General features: G+C 31.5%; 2 protein-coding genes and 1 non-coding gene across 4 annotated transcripts in view; 2 read left to right on the top strand and 1 right to left on the bottom strand.

Annotated features, from left to right (window-relative positions):
• The window catches only part of LOC107920348 (coiled-coil-helix-coiled-coil-helix domain-containing protein 10, mitochondrial), a 22,224-nt gene extending 11,799 nt beyond the window's left edge, over positions 1 to 10,425 (top strand). The window contains exons 3-6 of the mRNA XM_041110141.1: positions 7,785 to 7,829; positions 8,180 to 8,263; positions 8,385 to 8,566; positions 10,077 to 10,425. Coding sequence (XP_040966075.1) covers positions 7,785 to 7,829; positions 8,180 to 8,263; positions 8,385 to 8,566; positions 10,077 to 10,175 — 410 coding nt within the window. The 3' untranslated portion in view covers positions 10,176 to 10,425. The remainder of the gene's footprint in view (positions 1 to 7,784; positions 7,830 to 8,179; positions 8,264 to 8,384; positions 8,567 to 10,076) is intronic.
• LOC121226036 (small nucleolar RNA snoR1) lies at positions 9,339 to 9,432 on the top strand. The gene has a single exon (XR_005923933.1). It is a non-coding gene; the product is annotated as a small nucleolar RNA snoR1 (small nucleolar RNA).
• Positions 10,426 to 10,657: 232 nt separating the features above from the next.
• Positions 10,658 to 14,245, bottom strand: LOC121225719 (gamma-glutamyl peptidase 5). 2 transcript variants are annotated; one of them, XM_041110139.1, is made up of 4 exons: positions 13,716 to 14,245; positions 11,356 to 11,511; positions 11,110 to 11,277; positions 10,658 to 10,964 (listed from the first exon to the last, which is right to left on the bottom strand). In XM_041110139.1, the coding sequence occupies exons 1-4, from the start codon at positions 14,025 to 14,027 to the stop codon at positions 10,854 to 10,856; spliced, it is 747 nt and encodes a 248-aa protein (XP_040966073.1). In that variant the 5' UTR covers positions 14,028 to 14,245; the 3' UTR covers positions 10,658 to 10,853. The 2 variants fall into 2 exon arrangements, with proteins under 2 accessions (XP_040966073.1, XP_040966074.1); XM_041110140.1 differs by having other exon boundaries at positions 10,658 to 10,955; positions 13,716 to 14,243.
• Between the last annotated feature and the right edge of the window lie 1,135 nt (positions 14,246 to 15,380).

The following is a 15,380-nucleotide window of genomic DNA, read 5'->3' as shown; positions in this document are numbered from 1 at the left end:
AATCAGATCCAAGTCATAGAGTAATTGTCGTTGCAAGGGGATTTAGCCTGGACTGGTAATTCCGACAATACTCTATGAGTTTATATTACAGGGGATTTAGCTGGACTGGTAACCCGCTGTAAGGATAGGTTCGCCGGGAGTGTGCCTCTTAAAATGGAAATGTGCGCACATGAATATGAATTGACGGACCCGGATTTGTACACTAGGTGTACCCCTGAATACCATCGAAATTCCAATAGTTCAACGGATAAATATGGGAAATAACAAGGAAATGGAAATCATGGAATGATAGCTCATCAATCATTTATCTTTGTAATGAATTTGTATGATGTTGAGTTTGTAGTGAAGGTATATGTTTATGTGAATTGGATGTGTGCTTGTGTTATTAAATGATGGATGTATAAGTATGGTAAGTATAATCCTGTTGCATGAACTTACTAAGCACAAAGTGCTTACCCTTTCTTTTTCCCCCTGTTTGTAGAGTTAAAGCTCGGAGGTCGGATTTGGTCGGAGACACTTCACACTATCAATCTCCGAGATCTCGTACATAAAGGAACTTTATTTGGAAATCAATGGCATGTATAAGCTAGTAAATTAGGTGTTAATGTAAATGAATGTATGGTTAGTCATGGTATGGCTAACAAATTTGGTTTTGGTATGTGATGAAATTATCTTATGAATATTAGATCATCTTGAAAAAAAATTCGGTAAAATCTGGTAATGCCTCATACTCATTTTCGGCGACGAATACAGTAGGGGTATTACATCATCGCTATGTTTGGTGAATATTACGGTTCATGTAAATACGGGGTGCCCTTCTAAAATCTAGAAATTCAAAAAATTCTTGCGTTTAAAATAAAATGGTATGCGTTTTAAAATAAAATGTTTATCTTTTGTAAATTATCAAATTACATTTTAAAAATATATAATAATATGTAATTACAAAATTCTCGTTTAAAAAAAGGAAAAAGAAAAAGAAAAAATTGGATCACTATTAAATATTAAATTAAACTCGTATTTTTTAAAATTAAGACAACACACGTTTAACGAGATACCAATTTTGGGCGTTGCGAGGGTGCTAATACCTTCCTCTCACGTAACTGACTCCCGAACTCTAATTTTCTCTGGATTTTGACATGGGCTAAAATTACCTATTTTTTTTATAAAATTTAAAAATAAGTTTCTTTAAAAGAAAATTTTCAGGTGTCAATCACACCTAGAGAAAAGATTGGTGGTGACTCCCTTCTTTTTTTTTGTTGTTGTTTGGTTTGTTTTAAATAATAATAATATAATAAAATAAAATAATAAATAAAATCAAGACTTTGTAATAGCCTCAACTAGCGCCCGTGCAAAAATTTTAGGTCGCTACACATATTTTTGTGATCATGGATTTAATTTAGCTATGCCCATGATCAATTATAAAATTGTTGAAGTTTTAGAAAGTTATCATTGTTAATTTCTTGAAATTTTAGGTATTAAATTTGATAAAATTAAGCTTGAAGGTGAAAATGACTAAACTAAAAAAATTATAAATTTAGCTGTAGAAATAAGAAATAGGAGTTTCCCTAATGGACTATAGTGAAATCAAATTTCAATTTGGAGTTTAAATTAAAAATTATGTTAGTCCCGGTTTTAGGACTAAATTGAATAAAATATAAAATTCGTATAAATTGACAATTGATTGTGAATTTGGTTGATTATTGATGATATTGTATGTTATGTTAATCTGTATCTAATGTCGAATCGGAATCATCATAAGGAAAGAAAATATAAAGTTGTCGACGAATAGTTCGAAGTTTTACGGATTGTATTTCTATAATTCGAATCACTTCAAATGTTGTATATATACTCCTATTGGTATGATAAGAATATGAAGTGAGCTGAAATTATTAACATCAAGTTGAATGGTATGATTGATTGTCTACTTGAGATAGATAACTAAATTGAATAGATTTGAAAAATATGTCTTGATATAAATGTGAAATTGACTTTGTGATGAGATGATATGTTGTTATGCCTAGAATTGATGTGATCGATGAAATGAAAATATTGAATTGTGAAATTGATTATAAATTGGTTGAGAAATTATACCATATACTGTCGACAAAGTCAGATATAGTTGGACGCCATAAGATAGTTCGAGCGCGGATATTAGACTACGATTCAAAATTTAACCATCGAAGTAAATATTATGTGTAATGTAAATGTTGAGCATATTTTTACTTCGATTATACCGATGAGTGCAGGGCACAATTTATTTACTTCGAAATTGTTTGATGAGTACTGGATGCAAATTGGTGTGATTGGTTAGATCTGTGTATTTGTTCGAGTTCAAGTCAGGTTAATAGGGAATTAAAATGTGAAATGGATGACGATATATGAAAAGATCGTCGTGTGAGAAATTTGTACACCAATCATTACATTTATTCAAATAGGAATGTTAATATAATGTTTATCGAGTTAGTTGATAGAACATACTAAGATTGTATTATATGTATAATTGATTAGTTATTATAATGTTTGTTATTGATATAAAGACATATATTAATTTAAGTTGTTTTATGATATTTGAATTATAGAAATACCACTAAGTAAATTACTTAGCGTATAATTTTGTTTTCGTGCGCAAGTTAGGTTTATACGATTCGTAAGCACAGTTCCGACATCTAGACAAAATCCGACTCACTAAGTGGTGAAATTATTTTTTAGTTAAATGCATGTACCTATACAGTTCTTTTTGTATTTTGATATGTCTGGATGTTGACTTTGGAAGTTGATATGTATATATATGTATTAGGTATTAGCAAGTTGGCATGAAAATGTGATATAAATAGGTAATGGTTGTGGAAATGGCATGTTTTGGTAATGATGAAATGCAAATATTGCATGTGAGAATGGTACGTCAAAGGTTATGAATTAGTATTTTATAAGTGGATTGGTAAGGAACCATTTATTAGTTGAATAAATTTTTCATGTATTCTTAACAAGAAGTTGATCAATAATTTTAAGTTGGTAGGTAGGATGCATATGATTAGGGATGTATGTTTTGGAACATGTTTTGGTATGTTTAATTTAGGTAAGAAGATTATTTAGGTACAAATGGTAGAAGTTGTGAATGAGTTAGCAATAGGTACCAATTGGTACATTTTGGCCAAAATAGTATGCAATGTCGCGACAATCGTTGAATGTCGTCATGACGATAAATGACCTATAGGTCACAGTGCGACGAGAGATCCGTTCTCTCGCGAATCATTACAGTAAGTGACGTTGCGACGTCTAGTGGCCTAATGTCGCGACGTGACAAATGTTTTGTTGACGTCACACGTGGAAAGGAAGATGTCACGACGTTGATCTGTATTTGAATTCTTTACAATAGGTCATTTTTTATCTTGGTTATGCTTTAAGCTTACTTAAGGTGTAAAACTCGAATTGACTTTATTTCATGTCGAATGTATGTTAACTTAATTTTAATTATTGACTGCTATGAATTGTTTGTATTTCAACTGTAGTTGCTCCGGGAAATGAATGTGACATCTCGTAACTCGGACCTAACATTGGGTTGGATATGAGGTGTTACAAATGTACAATTTGACACATGAACTTGATTTAGGTATATATACATAACTTGATCATGTTCAAATTATACATGAAACTCTAATTTTGATTTGTTATGCATAATTAATGAAAATATGTAATCGATAATGTGTGGAGCTGTATGAACCAATAACTTTAATGTATAAATTGCGCAAATAATGTTCTTACATGCATAGATCAAATTCGTGTAGCCTGACTTACCATACTAAATTTCATAATAACTTATACTTAATAAGGTTTATTATTTTATAGTTAGTTGAAATTCATAAAAAAGTATAACAACAAATTTAAAACCTAGTATATATACCTTTGGGTTGACAAGATTATTACTCTAAAAAATTTAGAGAATACATATTGTAACTAGAGGAATAGCACAAGGATATCAAATCCCCCTAGGAACCAACAAACACAAAAATCCAAACTCAAGACCTTGACAATGCTGTTAGCTTTGATGTGATAACTTTAAGATAACTTTTAGTTATTCATTTTCTAAGTCATTTAGTGACCAAATATTTTCAAAGACTTGCAAAATACTTAAAAAACATGTTTTAAATATGTGTTATTTTCTTAACAAATGTTTTTGAGTTATTCATGAAGTGTTTTAATGTTATAAGGAATTTAGGAACCACGTATAGATATTAAATGCCTAAGTATCAAGATTTGGCCTACAACTCTTGAGAGTTAGCATTTATAACGTTATAAAGGATTACTTTTTAGTCAAGTATCGATACCCCATAGGTAAGTATCAATACTTAGGTTGCAAGAATACATTTTCGGCTCAAAATTAACGCTTGTAATGGCTTTGATTCACTCTCAATGACTTCAAACGTTTCGCAACTCATTCTTTAGTATAAACACAATTAAAAAACACTTCAAAACAAAAACATTCAAATCAAAAGAAACATCCTTGGTTCAATTTTTTCTATTGTACATAGTTTTTGTACGAAAAATCTTTACTTAACCTCACCATCGTTGTTTATTGAGTTAGATTTGTAATACTTACCCACACAACGTTCTTTTTTGTTTACTTCATCAAATCACGAATTGTAATTTGGAGGGTTCTAGATGAGCCACAAAAGTTGAAAGATTTAGTTTAGCCAAAAAAATTTAGCAATTGAAAAGTTAGGATTGTAAATATTATAATCCTCTCTTTTTAAAGGTGTAATTCAAAGTTTAAAATAGAAAATCCTTAGTTGAGGTATATCAAGGTAGTGGAAATACATAATTAGTATTGAACCAATATAGATTGAGGCTCCGTTTGTTCACTGAAAATGGCTTCCGGAAAAGATTTCTGGAATATGGCTTACTTTTTGGAAAAGCTAATATTTTCTGTGTTTGGATGATCTGTGTAAAATTTCTTTGTTTGGCAGGTTCTTTAAAATATTCATAAAAGTCGTTTTCAATTAAACAAACATACATTTGAGATTTTTTTTTATTTTTCATTGTTTAATTGAGTTTATTTTATATCTATAATTTTATATTTTACATTGTTTTACATATATTAAAAATATTTTGTTAAATTTAGGTTCATTGCAACGATTATTTTTTAGTTACATGACTACCAACTGAGTATTTTTTTTATTTAAAAATGTGACTTTAACAAAATTGACAAAAAAAATTAACAATGTCAGCAGTTGGACTTGATTTTCAAATCTAGAAAGTAGAGGGACTAAATTCTTGAAAATAAAAGTACAGAAACTAAATTACAAATTTGTGAAGAGTATATAGACTTATGACATATTTAACATTTATACTACAAAACATTTATTATTAATATATTTAATTGATAAATATTTAGTATTAAAATATTAATATTGATATTTTCAATAATATGTGAATAATATTATTTAAAATTTTTATTTTTAAAATTTACTATTAAAATAAAATTTAAATATTAATATTTATTAAAAATAATAAATTGTATTAATTATATTAATAATTTATTATATGACTAAATATAAATAATCAAATACGTATGCTTAATAATATTAAAAATATAATATTTTATATAATATTTTAAATATTTTTAAAAATAAAAATAAAATTTATTATCAATATAATAATATTGAACTTGATTTAAGTTAATTTTTACATAAAAGTAAAATTATCTATTGAGGAGCTCTTTTTTAGAAAATGACTTACGCTTTTCAAAATATTAAGTCATTTTACAATGAAAAAGGCTTCTTTTCCGTTGACCTGTAAGTCATTTTCCGTTGACCAAGTTGTTTCTGTGAAACAAACACAGGAAAATGCAGAAAATATTTTCCGTAAAACCTTTTACATGTAAACAGACGACCCTGAATTTCCAAATTTTTCCCCATTTTCTTTTATTTTCAAAAAGTTTATAAAAATTATCAAACCCCAATTCACCAGCCTAACAATACAAGCATAAATCAAAAGATAAACATTGATCTCGTAAAACTAATATCTAGGGGTTGTATGTTACTGATATATTTATAAAAAAAAATCACAAAAAACTAAAGAATTTTCAAAACATAATACCTTTAGCTTCATAAATTGAAAAGCTTTTTTGGAAATTGAAGGAGATCCTTTTTTGGGATTTTCGTAAAAAAGAATGAAGAAATTTTACTTAATTTCAATTTGTGGTTGGAAATAAGGAGGATAGAATCTTTAATCACGAGATAAACCATGAAAGAGAGTTAAAAAAGTAAAGGTTTTTGAAAAGGTAAATATTTAAAACAGAACACTTTCCCCGCTTTACAAAATTTGGATTGAATAGTTTTGTATTTCGATGCTGCCATAACAACCAACGGTATAAAGCCAAAGATGATATCCCACTCACTAGTAGTAGGAAATGAAGACCACAACTGGATAGCAACAAATTGATTAAAACTTTCCTTTGATAGACGAGGTGTAGCGAGATTATACTGAAGAGTGATACTTGAATACAATCATTATTTGGGAGTGTGTTCAATGTTGGAGGCTGAGTTATGGGAGATTTTGGATTGTCTGAGTTTCTTTCAAAGTCGGTATCTTAACAGAGTGATGATTCAAATCGATAACTTAGAGGTAGTTAAAGTCATCAAGCTGTAAGTTCGAATTCAGCCCTTGGTAAGTAGGATTCTTCAAGTTTACGACATGTTCCTAGGGTGGCAAATAGAGTTACGTACCTATAGTCAAAATGTCTCTCTTTGAGTATGATATAACTAAGTGTTGCTTTCATTCCATATTAATTGATGTAATAATTTTGTTTATCTTCTCACTAAAAAGATATTCTTTAAAAATTCATACTCAATAACTCTAATAGTTTTTCGATCTAATAATGTAGCACCAAATCAAAATTACTGAAACGCACTCTCAAAGTACATAATCTGTTGACGTAGCCGAATACGGTTAAGTACCTTCTTAATTTATTATAATTCTTGAATTTTTTTAATGTTAGAATAATTTTTAAAATTTAAATATTTAGAATTAAGATAAACCGAAAGTTAAATTTGTATTTAAAATTAAGCAAAGTCTGAACTATAGATAGGGATCCACTTTTCTAACATTATATTTTCATCCACAAAATCCCAACTTAAAATTTATCTTCGAGTTTTTTTTATCGCTTGATTGATAAATATTAACTATCCAATCATATCCAACACGTGTTTGATAAACATCCACACTACCGCCTCCATCTTTATCTCTCTATCTATAAATACCAATTTCCAAGGCTTTGGAGCGTCGTTTCGACTGGGATTTAAGCTTAAAACCCTAACCCTAGAATTTTCTTTGGAACTCATCGCTGGTGCTATTTGACCTCATTCACAATGCTCGCCGTAGCTCTGGTTAGTTTCTCGTCTAATCGCCTTTCGTTTAGATTAGATCTGTTAACCCCCAAATTAATTTTGAATTCTTCACTTCATTTTCCTTGTATTTAGCTATGTACATGTAACCCACATCGATTTTTAATCCGATTTCTAGGTTAGTTTTTGTTCTCGATAAAGCTTATTTGGATTGTTTTAATTTTTGATTATTTGAAAGATTTTCGATTTGGGTTTGTCATTAGTTGATATATTTCCTCTTGTTATTGGAATATTTGGATGTGTTAAAGCAATTAACTTGGAGAGCGATGAATTTTGTAGTTTATTTAGAGCAGCTTTGTAATTTCATATTGGGTATTTTACGGAATTTCTCTTGTTTTACTTATTACACCGCTTTTGTTGTAAATTGTTTTGCAGGAAGGTCTGCTTCTCGTCCTGCTTCTGCTCGCAGCCCTCCACCTCAACCAGGTAAATGATGTTTATATTGATCTAGAGCTGTCAATTCTCACCTAGACCGGAAATCCAACCTGACCTGAGCTTTAAATGATCCAAACAAGTAATTGTAAATGCCTTTAACTTGAAGTGATTAGAACCAGAAATGATCCAATCCAAAAAATTTGATCCCCAAATTTGAACCTGAACTCAAAAATACACTTACTGATTTAGATTGATACTACTCAAAATCAACATGATCTGCCCAATTGACAAGTTTATATTGATTTATTAACGTTGTATTTACTCATTTTGATAAAAGCTAGTAGTAGGTATTTCTTTGATTGAATGTCATGTTTAATTGTATTTAATTCTTATTGCTGCAGCTCATCATGCTCCTCCTCCAGCTCCTGCTCAGAGTGGAAGTGGTGGATCCTTGCTCGGAGGCATAGGCTCTACCATAGCTCAGGGTATGTGAATAGATGTCCTTCTGAGACGGTGAATGATTGTACATGTCTCTGGTTGATTTGTGATGGTTCCTTACTCTGTTAATACTATTAGTAAATTATTTGCTTTATCTCCATGTTACAGGCATGGCTTTTGGTACTGGAAGTGCTGTAGCTCACAGGGCTGTGGATGCTGTGATGGGTCCTCGTACTATTCAACATGAAACCGTGGTTTCCGAGGCTGCAGCTGCCCCTGCACCAGCAACTACTTCCAATAGTTTAGCTGGCACTGATTCATGCAGCATCCACTACAAGGCATTCCAGGATGTAAGTGAACTTCACCCTCTGTTACTTGATTACTTGATGGTTTAGTAGTTTGTTGGAATGTTGATGTGTTTTTCATGCTGCGGCTGACTAAAACTTTGAACTTCTGTGCTCTAGCAGTTCAATTCTGATTTCTGGATTGTTAGTTGCTGATTATCATTTTTGCTTGATTTCAAATGAATCACATGTTGTCCGAGTTTTTCAATTAAGTAGTTAAATCATGATTTTGTTTTGGATTTTTACACTGGTGGTAGATTCTGTAAGTAACTAGAAGGCTTAAAACATCATTTAGTCCCTAAAGTACAGGTTTCCTACTTAGGTTCTTAAAAGTTTTTTGTCATGATTAGGACCTAATGTTTTTATTTTGCTGTTCACCAGTTTAGCCCTTTTGACATTAAAAAATTTGGTTGAGGATTTCAGCTGCTCATTGGCTGCTATGTGTTAGATGTTTATGTCATGATATCTTCATCATTTGAAAATTTAAAAAATTGTAAAAAATGCAGAAAATATAATAAAAATGTTAAAGATTATAAAAAAATATACTTTAAGCGCTAAATGGTGCATTAAACCTTTTTCTAATTCACAGTTCAAACGGCTAAAATCTAAATCCCGAATAGCCAGCCCACTATCTATTCCACTCTTGCAGGTTTTGTTTTTCATTCTTTGTTTCTGGGTCTCCCACTCTTTACGTTAATGTTCCCACTCTTTTACGTCAATGTTTTCTCTTTTCTTTCTTACCTAACAAAAGATTAAAGAAATAAATTAATGATGAGAAGGCAAAGATGAAGAGTGCTTTTAGAATTTCTGACACCTCTTGTATGAGAAAAGCTAAGCTTTTCGTTGAGCAGAGATAGCAAACTATCTGAGCCTTCCCAATTCTGTTCTTTTTTTAATTTTTTGGGGGTTTCTTTTGGACTGTACCTTTGGAGGTTTTTTTAGTTTTTATTACTATTTGACATTTTGACCCCTTTTTTTTTATTAAATTCTCAATGGTTAATATATATTAAAATATTTGATCCCAAAATTTTAAATCAAATTTACACTAGAAAACTTGGTTTAAATTGAATACCCTAATTGTAAATCAAATAATATATTTAATTGAAAGTTAAATATTTTAGTTAGTATTAAAATTTTTTTCCTTTTAAATTGACCTTTAAATTATACTCAAATTTAGTAAATTGATGCCTAAAAGTTATAGAAGTGGAATACTCAGTGACTAAATGATGCATTAATCTGATGAAAATGTTGGAAACATTTGCATTAATGGCTAATTATAACCTATTTAAAAGCATGGTTCCCAAATGCTAGCTGTTTAATTTTGTTTCCTGTACCAACTACCCAGTATTGTGTAGTTGACCTGGAATGTAATTTACATACTGTCCGTGGGTTTTCTAAGTAGTTAAATCATAGTTTTGATTCCAAATTTTTACACTAGCGGCAGATGCCAGTTGAACTTCTACGGAATTTGGTGACAATGATAAACTGATATCCTTTATTCTTGTGTTACTTGCAGTGCCTGAACAGCTATGGAAGCGAACTCAGCAAGTGTCAGTTCTACATGGATATGTTGACTGAGTGCAGGAAGAACACAGGGTCCATGTTGGGTGCCTAAAAGTTTATTCACCATTTTCCTTGTTATCCTATTGAAATTGTCAGCTTCGGACTTGCGCTTAGACTTACCATTGTTTTTCTTTGGTTGATTGACGAAGCTGAACTCTTCCATAAATCTCTATGAATAAAAACACTCTTGAGTGATACTTTTTTTAATTGTTGAACCTTTGATATCGCTAATCAAATCTCAGTATCATTTGTACTTTTTCAGTAAATGCAATTGAATAGCCTACTGATGCAATGCTTGACCATCTTCCCCTCCACCAGTAGTCGTCATTAGAACCTAGTCTCCTCAGTTTTAGTGGCTGGGTTGGTTTTGGATCTCCCATTGCGGGTTTTGAGGTCATCTTGATTTCAGGTTTTATCACTCGGAGTAATTTAGAGTAATTTGTTCGGTTTATTTTAGGTTAAGTCAATTTTGAGCAAGTTTGGATTGGTTTTCGGATTGTTGACTGGGTCGTGTTTAAGTTGAAAACGTAAGAGTTAAAAAAGCTAGCAAATTTTATTAGGCAGCAATAGAGAAGACAACCTCAAGTTCCAACCTAAGCACAGGTTTCACTACATGTTTTAATGATTAATGCATCTGTGCTATTCTATCACAAACCTCTCTAAAAACAACTTGATTCTTGAAAAGGGTTCCTATTTACATTTCTTTTCTTCTTGATTAAAATAAAAATCTTTATAATCTATCCTTGAGGAAGCTCGTGCAGAGGTTCTTCCAGGCATCTTTGTCAGGCTCCACTTCTTCCAGCTTTGCCTTCAATTCATCACCGTACCAGTCCTGCATTTGCTTCCATAAAAAATGTCAGTCAAATCATTATACCATCATTAATAGAAGGAGCTCAGGTAGATTTGAGTTATTGACCTGAGGTTTCAATTTAGATTAATCAAATCAACTTTTGAGTTTGGATTAAAACCGATTAGTGCAAGTGTACCTCAATATAACCACGCTGTGTGAGACGATCAATTAGGTGAAACAGAATGTCTTGAGTGTACTCAGGGTGGCCTTGGATGCCCATCATATGACTTCCATACTTGAACATCTCGATCCCTGTTTTCTCAGACCATGCTAACACCTCGGCCTTTGGTGGAAGTTCCCGAACCTAATCATATATTCAATCATGTTTAGAACACAAACCAAGATGACTTACGATTTCTTCATTAAAAAGGAAAGACCGAACCTCATCTCGGTGGCACTCTATGATGGGAAGAGTGGTGGGGATCTCAAGTGATGAAAAGAACTTCGATGAGGACGATGATAAATGAATTGTCGTAACTCCAATGTCCCAACCCGAAACGGCTCGCCCTGTTTTTCCTCCAAGCGCACGGCTAAGAATCTGGTCCAACAAACAAACAACAGAAAGGGCAAAAGGAAATGAATACGGTTTGGGGACAGTTCAATCATATGTGACATCAACCAGTTGCACGGCAACAGACGAAGGCGGATTCTTTTTTCTTGGCCGAGACTTCGCCGCTTTCAGTAATGAAACTAGAGTGGGATAAATTTAGAATTGAGCCAAAATAGAATCTTGAATAAAAGGCAAGCTCTCTCAACGTGTACACAATACTCAAGTGTGACAAACAAGGCATTAAAGACCAATTCTCTATCCTACTCAGCCCTAACAACGTGGATTAAAATGGACAAAACTAGGCGCCCCAAACTCACAAATGGGACAAACAAGGCATACCAAAGGGTACCCAATTGCATGACAAAAGACAAAAAAACAAACTGAAGTGGCAACCACGTGTTTTTATCATAAGTTAGAAGTTGTCTTGTCAACAATTATTATCCATCACGCATATGTCTACATAACATGGTAATAATCGACCAATATGCGCAGGGCCCAAAGTTTCATTCTTTTAAAATATGAACTAAGTATTCAAAAACTCAAGTAATATATTATATTATTTATAATACGTGAAAATTAAATTTATATTAATAGATAATGTTATAACATAAACATTAAAATATGTTAAATTATATATTTAAATTTGTAATAAATAAAAAATATTAAATTAAAAATACTATAAATATTTTTAAAAAATAAAAAATATGAATAAACCTAAAATTAGGTTTAAATCTGACAAGACCCGTAAAATCCTCTATCGACAACCATATGGAGATTGAACCTAATACAAATATATACTAATAAAAAGTTTTGACACTGTATTCTAGGAGATGTATTAATTTACAAGGAAAACATGCAACTGTGCATCTCGTGGGAGGCAAATCCAAATCCATACAAACAGAAAATCCAAAACCCACAGATCACTTTCATTTAAATTAGAAAAAAAGAGATTAGTATTAAAATAAAGTGAAAATGAGTGTTCTCGACAAAAAAAAAAAAAAAAACTAGTGGCCCTCAACGTCCAAGCATGTGAAATGTCTACAGCATTCAAAGAATATTTTCAACTATTTGTCCCTTCAAATTCAAAATCCTGAATTTTGCATGACTCGGTCATCAGCAAGACATAACCCATGTGCAATAAAATGGTTCACAGAACAATGACGTGTGCGGTGCGTTGCCTTTTGTCCACCTTATTGAAAAAGATGGACCGACCACAATTTTGAACTTCGAGATAACAGTAACAGTATTTTATTTTTTTAAAATTATATTTAAAATATCATAGATAAATTTATCTGAAATAACAGAAATGAAAATGATGAATACAAACATAGAGGAAATTTTTTTAATTCATTTAAAATATCAATTTAAGTTATTTATTTATTTTTATAAAATAAAAATAATTCAATTTAAATTCAAAGGATATTCAAAAAAGGAAACATGGGTACACGTGTTGGACCAAATCAATCGATCACAAATTTCGGTAGAGTTCAGAGATCAACGATCGATGGGCCACTCGCATCTAAGTTACTGTACGAGCAAGGGACTACATAACAGTTCCAGGTGGAATGACAGTCCCAGCCCTGATATAGTCATCTTATTTCATTTCTATTAACAATACTGATCAGAGTTGTTCTTGAGTGATTTATGTGTAGTACTACCATATTTAGGGTTTGGTCCATCATATAATTTTTTTAATTCTTGAAAATTGTGTTATTTTTATTTAATATTCAATATTTTACTTTTTATTATTTTATTTTATTAAAATTTAAAAAACAAACCACTTGTTTAATTTAATGTTTATTTATATATTATTATAAATTATATAATATATATAAATAAAATAATATATTATAACATTAACAGAAGAATCGGGTCGAGCCTTAATGTTGAAAATCGAGGTCAATCAAAATTTTAAACAAGCTAACCTTTTTTAGTTTAAATCAATAAAAGAGTTAGGATCATTACAAGTTCAAAACCTACAGGTGTACTATATATTATTTAGCCCAAAAATTCTTAGATGTCTTTTTCTCTTTTCCTTCGTAAAAAGCCGAACACATTCACTTAGAAAAACAAAAATCATAAACCAAATTTTCCACCACAAAAATAAAGTGCAAGCAGCAGCAATAGTAAGAATATAAATTCAAAAAAAAAAAAAAGAGAAAAGAAATGAAGGAATAAATAAAAGAAATTACCTGGTGACCAAAGCAAATCCCAAGAACTTTCGTCTTCAAGGAATCCAATTTCTTCAAAAGCGAGATCAACCTGCAGATCCAAACGTCATTCCCGTGAGCATCATTGCAACTGCCGGTTATAACGAATCCGTCGAATTCGGCGATCTCATCGTCGTCGGGGAACTCGCCGTTCGCCACCCTGAAAACGTCCCACGTCTCCCCTTCCTCCGCCAGCATTTCCACAAACACACCAAAATACCCTCCGTACCTCTTCTTAATGTAGTCCGAGTCCTCCGCGCATAGAAGAACCCCGAATTTCTTCCCACCACCCATGATTCAAAATCTCTCCCAAAAAATAATTAAAAGAAAAACAAATATGTTTCCCTCCCTCTCTCTCGATTTATATGTATATATTTGAAGGCTTTAAAGCTTTGACCCTTTAGAGTTCTAGAGAGAGAAAGTGTACGATCTCTTTCTCTCTCTTTAAACTTCAGAGTGGGCTTTTAGAGAGAGAGAGAGAGATATGGAGATGCAAAAGACTCGATGGAAATTTCTTCTACAATGGCAAGGTTTATAAATTGTTTTGGTGACCAGAAAAATTACGAAAATAGCCTTTGGCTGAGGTGGCTCCTCCAATTTGCTTCTTTTTTTTCCTCAGGTTGGGTCTTGGGTGCTGGCTTGCCTAAATGTAGCTTATCTAAATATTCATACCTGTCTTCTTTGCTTACTTTGGAATTTCTTTAAATAATTGTATAATAAAAGTTAAAATATTAAAATAATCTTATATAATTTATAGTTTTGAGAAGGATATAAGATGTGTTGATAATAAATTTAATTATGTTTCGGACAGAAATGTTAAAATTTAGATGTTTGGAAGTGTTATAAAGTGATTAACCGAGTATGGAGGGTTTATATGGCTCCACATGATTTTACCAAAGAAGTGTTTTGCTAAAGAGAGTAAGTAATTAAGTCACAGTTAGAGGTGTTCATGGGCCGGGCCAGACTCAACTAAAAATTTAAGTCCATTTACTAGGCTCGGCCCAAAAAATAAGCCTAAATTTTGCCCAAGCCCGACCCGAATAAAAATACTAAAGCCCAGGCCCGACCTGGTCCGCCCGTATTAATTTTTTATATTACTTTTATGTAATTTTTAAATATATATAATACATAAAAAAATACTAAAAACATCAAAATAAATATTTCCCAACAAATTAAAAATAAATTTTAAATAAGATGTAGACTTAAATAACACTAAGATAAATGCAACTTAACAAGCAAATGTCTCTAAAATAGTAAAAAAATTAACAATAAAATAAGTTTTATACAATATCCGAACAATAATAACAAAATAATAGCAACATAATAATAAAATGGTAACAAAATAGGGAGAAAACAATAAGAAAATAACATTCAAAAACAACAAAAAAAAAGAGTAGATTTTTTTTGTCCTTTAGTGACTTCGGGCCGGGCCAAAAAAGCCTTACTCGAGACCCAACCCATTTTTGAAGGGGCTTTATTTTTTGTCAAAGCCCATTTTTCGGTTATATATTTTTCCCAAACCCTCATACATTTCGGGCAGGCCTTCGGGCCGGGCCGAGTGACCTGACCCATGATTAAGTCTAGTCACAGTGAACTTACCATACGAGTATTTGGATGTGATTGGAAGGTTTGTTGTTTTACTAAGGA

This window comes from Gossypium hirsutum, chromosome D13 (genome assembly GCF_007990345.1).
Source record: "Gossypium hirsutum isolate 1008001.06 chromosome D13, Gossypium_hirsutum_v2.1, whole genome shotgun sequence".
In the NCBI taxonomy this organism is placed as follows: domain Eukaryota; kingdom Viridiplantae; phylum Streptophyta; class Magnoliopsida; order Malvales; family Malvaceae; genus Gossypium; species Gossypium hirsutum.
The sequence above is the reverse complement of the archived record's forward strand: the minus strand, read 5'-3'. Positions and strand labels throughout refer to the sequence as shown.